Here is a 9,407-nt window from a genome sequence, read left to right as displayed (position 1 = left end):
TGCTGCAGCTTCTCATGATCAAAATTCAGACACTTGGCAACTGACTCATATTTATGACGGTTGCAGTGTCCCAGGCTCGTGATCACCCTTTGCGACCTTCAGACAAAGTCAATGGTGAAACCAGATTCACTTAACAACCGTGTTACTAATTTAACTGCAGTGATACACTTTACATCTGTGGCAAGAAATGTTACAAAATGAGGCAAAAGTTCACTTAGCAACAGAAATTTGGGGCTCAATTGTGGTCATTAGTCGAGGACTACTTGTATCTCCCCTGCCACCATCCTATCATGCAATAAATGGCTACAAACTTCTTAATTTTCTTGGAACACTTTACGTTAGTGAAAAATCCTTGGTGACAGCCGATTAACAATTGTAGGACTAAGTCCTCCTGGTAGAAGTTTTGTGCTAGTACAATATTACAGGTGTTTTTATGGATTCGGGATAAAAACCTCAACAACCGAAAAAGGCCAGGTGCTCGCAGAAGGAAAGGGAACGAAACCTCGCAAAGCCGTCGAGGCAAACAGCTTAAAGGTAGAAAAGGGACGGGCGCAGAAACGAGCAAGGGCAGACGCCACATCGCCACCGCACATGCGCAACAGGCCCGCACATGCTCCCTCACAGCCTCTCAAGGCGCGTGCACATGCTCAGTAGCAACATGGGCGCTTTTTTGATGCGGGGCTCGTTTTCATAATTCAGCGGCGGATCTCCGGCGTTGCTTCGTTTCTCTTCCCGGACGTGCTTTGGTCATGTCACCTTTGGCCAATCACCTCTGGCTATAATCCCGGAGAGGCAAGGGAGGCTGCTAGCGGTAAGTCCTCGTCCCGTGGCTCGCAGGGCCGTAGAGCTCAGCCAGGAGTTTGTGCCTGCGCGTCCGTTTAGGAAGGGAAGGGAAGGGAAGGCTTCGGGAACCCACGCAGACGGGTCTTGGGAAATGCCCCAGATGGTGAGCCCTCCCCGTGAGGTCCCGGGCTGATGTAGCATCCCGCTCTGCAGAGGTGGGCGATCGGCCTCTCTCTGCTCCATCGGCACCTGAGTTCAGTACCTCGGCCAGCTTCTGGCGGGATGCCGCCCTTCCTTGCTGGCAAGCTGCGGAGCCGGCTCTTAGCGAGGTTGGGAAGGAATCTGGGGACAGCGGAATCCCCGGACGCTGCTGCTGTCGCCCAGACGCGAAGCGGGGAGAGGGGAGGAAACTGCGGGGTGGGAGATATTTTCATCCGGGAGAGGGGAAGGCGGGCAGCTCTCGAAATGTAGGAAAAAGCTGTAGGGCGCAAGAGCGAGGCTCTGAGTCTGAAAAGTCGGGCTCCACTGCTCGGTTCCGACCGAGGATTTGGAGGGAGACAGTTGGTGTTCAGAGGCCTTGTTGGTTCGACGAGGTGCTGGAAGGGGCAAGCGATAAACCTTAGGTATGGTTGCTTGGTGGAAGCGGGGGTGGTGGTGGGGGGGGGGGAAAGTGACATCTGTTGCTAAAGTGACACAGGGAATCACTCAAGTCTCTGTGTGTGTTTTCTTAGAAATGTGTCCTCCAATGAAAGGTGCTGTTTCTGCAGGTTGAAATGTGTTCTGCAGATCCTATAAAGTGTGTGCGTGTGTGTGTGTTTGTCTCAGTAATATTTGATAACTTCAGAAAAGGCCACAAAGATCTCACACTAATGAATGCAGGAGAAGATGTTAGGGAGACCTTGTCATTGGACAAGTGAGAAGGCACCGTCACCATTTCTACCCTACCAGTACTGCAGCACTGGAGCATGTCCTTGGTCAAAGCCTGGATGTGCTTATGGGGAGTACAGAGAACCCATGTCTCCTAATCTGACTGCAGTCCAGCACTGTGGGCAGAAGAAGATGCTTCTTCTGTTGGAAGGAAGACACCAATTCTGTTGCTGTAGATATACATTCTGTTGAAGGGGTATAAATATCCAACCTCTGCATTCAGAGTAAGAAGGATGGAGAAAGAAATATACGCAGCTCATAATGCTCAGTCACTTGCTCTAGAGCTAAAGCTGGTTGAAGATCATAAATGCAAAAGGGTTTTTTTCCCCTGTCAGTGCAGCTGGGAACCAGCAAGCAGTGTTTGTATTAAGTGTAAACAATTATGCTGCTCTTTGTTTAGCTAGGTTGATACAGAATATTCAGTAAGTGTCATGTAAAGAGCATGTAATAATAAAACAGCTTCAATGAATATCTCTTATTATTTCTATTTGAAATTAGAATGTTAAACAGATTATTGACAATTCGTGTAAGTATATTCATTGTAATAAAAAGCTGAACATTCCAGTGGGAATGAATATACTGTAATTAATAAAATGTTTTGATAATATTAATTGAACTACTAGGAGAATAAAATTCTAAACAGGGCCCAAAACTAATCTGTTTTATCTTATAGGTAGCATAATATGAAATACTTATCAGAAACTCAATGACTGATTACAGTGTTTATATTTAGGAATTTATGCTGGTGGATTTTCATGCCTCTAGCTTCTTTTGGAAGATTTGTTTGTAACATTCTTTTAGAAGACTGGTTTGTAAAATAACTCAAGGTTTTATTAATAAAAGGATTACCATATGTTGCAAAGTTTATAGTGACAGTTAAAATATAGTCACCCCAATCTAAAACAATTTAAATGAGCGTTAAAATATATGTCTATTTTTAATTTATTTATTAGGTACCTTTAAGTCAGTTTTCAACTCCTGGCAATTACCTGGCCTGATCATGGTAAGGTATTTTCGTGGTAAGGCATTTTGGAAGTGGTTTGCAATTGCCTGCTTGCAAGACTGGGGCGGAGTGACTGATCCAAAGTCACCTAAATGACTTTGCTCAGGCAGGACTAGAACTCTCAGTCTGCCAGTTCCTAGTCAGATGCTTTAACAACCATACAGACGGAAAAAAAACTTTATTCAATACTAAGCTTTCGTCAACAGTAGTAGCCTTTTAAAATGGATATACCTGGGACTCGATTTTTTAGGATAATTGCAGGTGTGTGTGTGTCTCTCTGTGTGTGTATTCCTCGTATAAGAGCCAAATTAATAAGCTCTAGTAGCTGATCATTAGAGAATAATTATTTCTATCTAGGATATTTAAAAGTGTTTGCTTCCAGTGTGAAGTATATCCTAGTTTTTCATTGAACCTCATCAAATTGCATTTTTGTTCTTTCTTATCTGTCATAGGTCAACTTTCATCCTGGGCTTCAAGTCCCCACGATGAAGTTTTTCTTGGCAATGGTTGTGGTTGCTTTTTTCTTATATGTTGAGGAAGTCTGTTCCAAAGAGAAATCTTCAAAGAAAGGAAAAGGGAAAAAGAAGCAATATCTCTGTCCTTCGTATGTTCATTACATTTTTATACAATGTCTGAAATACTGTATAGTTGCACATTAAGAAATGCCTATAATTAAATGTAGGCTTTTCATAAAACAAGTTAATTCATATAAGCAGTATTGTAACTTTTTAGGGATTTAGACAAGAGACTTTCTCAATGTAGAATTTGAACCTGGAACTTTGTAAATGAAAACCATGTATACTGCCATGAAACTGTGATTAAATAAGACTTCATCAATACAGACACAAAATAATGATCAGAATTTTAAGTCAATTTTTAAAATGTGTGAGTGTTGAAAAGCATGTTAATCATTATACTGTAATATGCCTCTTAAGTCCTTGTGCAGGTAGCTTGATTTTGCATGTGCAGAGAAATTATTCTCTTATGTTGTCCAGGAATGGATAAAGCCAGAGTGTGACTTTTTAGGCAAATTGACATGAGAGAAATTAATTCTTATTCATATTTTTATATACTTGAAAGTACGGAAGGCGTAACCAACCTTAGCATGCCATGGTCAGAGATGAATTGTTAGTTCTGTTGACATTAGCAGCCAGCTTCTGTGCAATTATCTCGCCAGTAATTTTGAGCTTGTATAGTACAAAATTATTTCCTGTTTTTTGTTTCTTAATGCACAAAGATATAGTACAGGTAGTCCTTGACTTACAACAGTTCATTTAGTGACTGTTCAAAATTGCAATGGCATTAAAAATGACTTATGATCGTTTTTCACACTTACAATGGTTGCTGCAATATCCCTATGGACACGTGATCTACTGACTCATATTTATGACACTTGCAATGTCCCAGAGTCATGTGGTAACCTTTTGTGACCTTCTGACAAGCAAAGTCAATGGGGAAGCCAGATTCGCTTAACAACCATGGTACTAACTTAACAACTGCAGTGATTCACTTAATAATTGTGGCAAGAACAGTCATAAAGGGGGTAAAAATTCACTTAACAGTCTCATTTAGTAACAGAAATTTTGGGCTCAATTGTGGTCACAAGTTGAGGACTACCTATATTTTGCCATAACTTTTTATTTTTTTTGTAATATATTTTATTGATTTTTTTAAAAAAAACATAAATCACTTAATAATTGGTGAACAGTGTGTTGTCTGGGTTACATTTGTAAAACAATCATTAACAATTGATTTCTATAATCCATAATCCACATAATTGTTTTAGTTGATTTCCTCTTTTCCCAAAATGTCCTCTTTTGCAAACACTGAGTTAATACATTTCTTATTGTTTTGATAGATAACAATTAAATATATATTTTTCCCAATATTCCTAAAAATAATAATCACATCAATATAATATTTCTTTTCTATCCAATCATTCTGGTTCCCTTATCTTAGATCCTGTTACAGTCCTTATTTCAGTTTGTTTCTCCCACCAAATTTTAGGTATTCTTACTGATTAAGATTTTTTCAAAAATTAATTACATTTAAAAATTTAACTCTATTTTTCTAAATGAACCATCTCACACTTTTACATTTCTTAAGGAATAGATAAAAAAAATGAAGGAAAAAAAAGAAAGGAGAGCAAGAGTAAAAAAAACATAAAAAATAACATACTACTTAAAATATATATCCCTCCTAAGCTAATATATATTTATTTCCTACATTTCTTATTCTTTTTAACTATAATAAAAATATGTTTAATCTTTAAACATTCCATTTAATACATCTAGTCATCTAGTCCTTTAACTCTTATTCAAAACATTTTTTATCCATTATAATTTTCTTAAATTCAATCACATTTAAGTATCTAAAACATTTCCTTTATCTAAGTCATTTCAACTTTTTTATATTACTCATATCAAGAAAGAGAACAAAAAAGGGAAAAAAGCATACTATGTTATTTAGGGAATTCATCCCTCTTAGAATGACATATATATTCCAAAACTTTTCTATTTCTTTAACCATATTCAAACAAAAGTTTCTTTTTAAAGTATTCTCTCTGGTAAGTCTCATCATCTATTTTCTTGGTTTCCACTTTAGTCTTTTTCTTTTGCCCAATGGAAAAAGCAATGTATTTTGCTGAAGCAAAAAGTTTTTCCGTATGTTCGTAAATGTTGCTGTAGATATAAAAAGTAAATCAGGAGAAGTGTCTTTGTACGGGGCTTCTGACTTTCCATGTTCCATGTTTGTTGAAAATCTTTTTCTGTTTCTTTCTCTCCAATTCTCTTATCATTTCCTTTCTCTCCAATGTTCCTGACATCTCTACAGTTCATTTTATCCAATCTGTTTTCTTGTCCTCAGATTTATTTTGTAGTCTTAAGGGATAAATTGTTTTTTCCAATTCTTTTGAATTTTTTTCCACTAGGATTAAATCATGTTTCCTTGTTTTGTTAAGTTCCATCTTTAAGTCCCTATTCTCAATTCTATATCCATTTATCTGTTTTATCTGCTCCTTCTCTGTTGTTGTTTTCTGGGAATTTTTGTTGTTGTAAAGTTAACTTAGAAATAGATTGATTTATATTTTCAAAGTTATTTTGGATTTCTTTGTGGTTTAAAGTCATTGTTGTTTGAATTAGTTGCAGTATACTATATATCTCCTCCTGTGAAGTATTTATCTTTTCTTGATATCTTCTTTCTATGTGTCTCTGATCCATGATGGCCAAGAATTTGAGTTTTTCTTTTCCTTTCTTTTATCTGCAAATAGCTTTAGAGTCCCAATTAAATAGATATTTGTAATCCAAATAGTTAAAAATATTTTTTCTGAAATTTATAATTCTCTCTTTGTCTACAGCACAGATTATTGTCTTTTTTTTGGTCACAGCTATTCTTTGTTGTTAAAACTTTGAAGGTCACAAACACAGATTAGCAGCAATTATTTGTTTTTCAATTTCCAAAATGAACAATTATATTTAAAATGAGAGTCTTAACCATTCAAACAATTTTAGATTTATCCAGATTTAAGTTTTAAATTTCAGGTTTTATATTTATTTCACTTCCATATATTTTGATCCTCCATAAAAAGATTAATTTGCCGCTTCTGTTAGTATAAGGGTGGGACGGAAATCCCCCTCCTTCCCTTTGGAGGTATTTTGCTCCTTGGTGATCTTTTCCAGGAAATTAAATGTAGAATAGAAAAGAGAAGATCGAATTTTTCACCCAGTTTCAAGCACACTGTTCACAATAGTGCTGGTTAGTGCTTTTGGACTTCGGTTGCTAGTAGCTTGGGCTGGTCGATGCAATATGGCCAGCCTTTCTCCTGTTGGGTTAGAAGGCTTTCCCCAAGTTGAACAGAATGGCTTCCGCCATTCCAGAATCGCTGGAGCACCCTTTTATCTTCGTCGCCTCTCCGGGGTGACTTAGACCCATTTAGAGTCCCCAGACAGGTTGAAATTAGCCACGGGGGTGCGGAGAATCCACAAGCCCGTGATCGGTCGCTACCGCACAAAACCAGAAGTCCTGCAATGACTTTTTAGTAATTGACATCAGTGACCTCTAAGTGAACAGGATCTGCTATTCTAAAAATTTAACATAGGGTCCATGTGATAGTCAAAGGTGGTATGAATTTTGCTTTGAGGTTTGGACAATACAATTTTATTTTGTGCAGTCGTGGTTCTTTTGTTTTTTTCAAGGGTAAAGGTATTGGAAAAGTTTAAAAAACAGAACAAAGGATATATTGAGTTTGAATTTTGCCTTATTCAAAGAGTTTAAAGGAATTGCTTATTGAACGGTGCAAATTCAGATTATAACCTCAGTAATATATATCCAAAGTGATTATATCCTCCTAATATATATGCTGTTATGTGCTAAATTTACAATTATATCTAGTATAAACCTCTTTTGCAAAATACTGTATGTATATGTCCCAAACTATTTTATGAATATAAAATATACATGGCTATCAATTTCTTAATTCTCATATAGTTTAAATGATCTTTACTCAACTTTAATTTGCTTCATTTATCAGGATTTCCAGATACTGCAGCAAAATCAATAGTATTACGTTAAAATACTGTTTGTAAGAAAATAGAGTACAAATGTATTACTATATGTACAGTATATGAATGTTTTAAAAATCCTCTATTAACAATTTCATTAAATCCAATTATTTCAAAATCTATTATTCTGCATACTCAGTCCAATAGTAGTCCTTTTGCATTTTTACTTGCATTGTAGTTCAAATATATAACCACATACAAATTTTAATTTCCTTATATTTATAAGCCTTAAGTACAAACTATTCTATTCAAAGAAAAATTGACTATTAATTATAAATTATTAAATATTTAAAACTTCTAATTCATATTTGTTGGCAATTTGAAAATAAACCTCCACAGACACTTGCAGATACAGAATTTTTATTATACACATTACAAAACTACAACATTATATTACTTGTCTTGCAAGGCTTGAAATTCCTTAGTAGTGGTCACTCAGTACCAGATCTGAGCAATGTGGGGGAGGTGATCAAAAACATCCCAACGGAACTGCTTCAAAACCTCTTGGGTGGGCTAGCGGTGTATGGGTGAGCATTATCATGAACCAACACCACACTGGAAGTCAGCATGCCCTGATTCTTGTTATGGATGGCTCATCTGAGTTTTCGTAATGTTTCACAGTAGACTTCTGAACTGATGGTTGAACCACACTCCATGAAGTTCATTAGCAGTACTCCTTTCGTATCTTCATATTTGGCAGGATTTTCTATGGCACCACTTCCAGTGTGGTGTTGGTTCACAATAATGCTCGCCCACACACTGCTAGACGCACCCAAGAACTTTTGAAGCAGTTCTGTTGGGATAGTTTTGATCACCCCCCCCCCATAGCCCAGATTTGGCGCCGAGTGACTACTACTAAGAATTTCAAACCTTGTAAGACATTATGACAAGTGCTCTGACTACCGGGATAAATATAAACCAACTGTTTAATGAACTTAGCTTTCGTCGGCTAACTGCCAACATCATTAGAGTAAGCTTGCTTATAAGACCGGTTGTTTTTTTTTATTGAAAAGTTTTATCATACATTTTATCTTTAACAAACCCCCCTACCCCTCCCCTGTCCCTCCCTCCTTACCCCTCCCCCCCTCCCCCCCCCGACTTCCCAGAGCTAAGTACAAGGTATAAAAAACAAAAAAAAAAGAATCATAAACAACCATATGCTAACAACCGTAAACTCTAAAATCTATCACTCTCTAGCTCATTTAGGATAACTACAAACACTATTAATATAAAATATATAAAATATATATAAAAAAAGGAAAAAAGGAAGGAAGACTTATTCAAATGCTACATGAAACTTCTTAGTCCCGTATTTGTTCTGGATATACTCAATCCATTTTCTCCACTCCATAATATAGCGTTCTTGCGAATGATCTTTCAAATAGGCCGATATCTTTGCCATCTCTGCCAGGTCAGAAACCTTTAAAGTCCATTCTTCTATAGTTGGCAGTTCCTCCTTCTTCCAATACTGACCTATTAAGAGTCTTGCTGCCGTAATTAAATTCAACATCAACTTAGTGTCCACAACTGTAGCATCTGTAATTATTCCCAACAAAAAAAGTTGCGGACAAAACTTTATCCTCTGTTTAAAAATCTTCTGCATGTTTTACCGGTCTACCTGCCCTGATTGGCCGGTAAAATTCAAATGGATGTCAGTTAGCACAACAGAAACAGGATTGATGCAGCCAGTTGTAGGTGGGCGAGTGATGGACAGACCTATGATACGCTCATTGTCGAAATCTTTAGCTTCCCAAAGACTATAAGGATGAGCGTCCCCAGATACTGTCTTATACTTGACAATGTCAGCAGCTGCTGACAAAAGCTTAGTTTTTAATAAAGTTTTTAGTCTTGGAGATCAAGTAATTGTTTTGAATAAAAAATATTTTTCTAATTTCTAATTTGAACTAAATGTTTAAATAAATATTATCTTACTATTTGTCTAAAGCAATATGATGTTGCATGAATCAGCTGTATAGCGCTTTGGATTTAATCTCATGTGGTAACACGAATCTAATTCCTTTGCAACAACCCAGAGAAGCTACATCTTTAAGGCAGGTCTATGATCTTGGGGGCAAATATGTCACTGTTTTAAGATGTATAGGCAGCAGCTACATGTGCTGTTCTGTGCATGCTGA

The 9,407-nt window shown here is 36.9% G+C and overlaps 1 protein-coding gene across 1 annotated transcript in view; it reads left to right on the top strand.

The window, feature by feature from the left end:
* Positions 1-1,656: 1,656 nt before the first annotated feature.
* The window catches only part of GLRB (glycine receptor beta), a gene marked incomplete at both ends in the record, with an annotated part of 52,910 nt that continues 45,159 nt past the window's right edge, over positions 1,657-9,407 (top strand). Inside the window, 3 exon segments of the mRNA XM_083366932.1 lie at positions 1,657-1,720; positions 1,723-1,784; positions 3,166-3,317. Of these exon segments, the coding sequence (XP_083223058.1) occupies positions 1,657-1,720; positions 1,723-1,784; positions 3,166-3,317 (278 nt within the window).

This window comes from Vipera ursinii, assembly GCF_947247035.1.
Source record: "Vipera ursinii genome assembly, chromosome: 7".
In the NCBI taxonomy this organism is placed as follows: domain Eukaryota; kingdom Metazoa; phylum Chordata; class Lepidosauria; order Squamata; family Viperidae; genus Vipera; species Vipera ursinii.
Note: the sequence above shows the minus strand (reverse complement) of the source record. Positions and strands in the feature narration are given on the sequence as shown.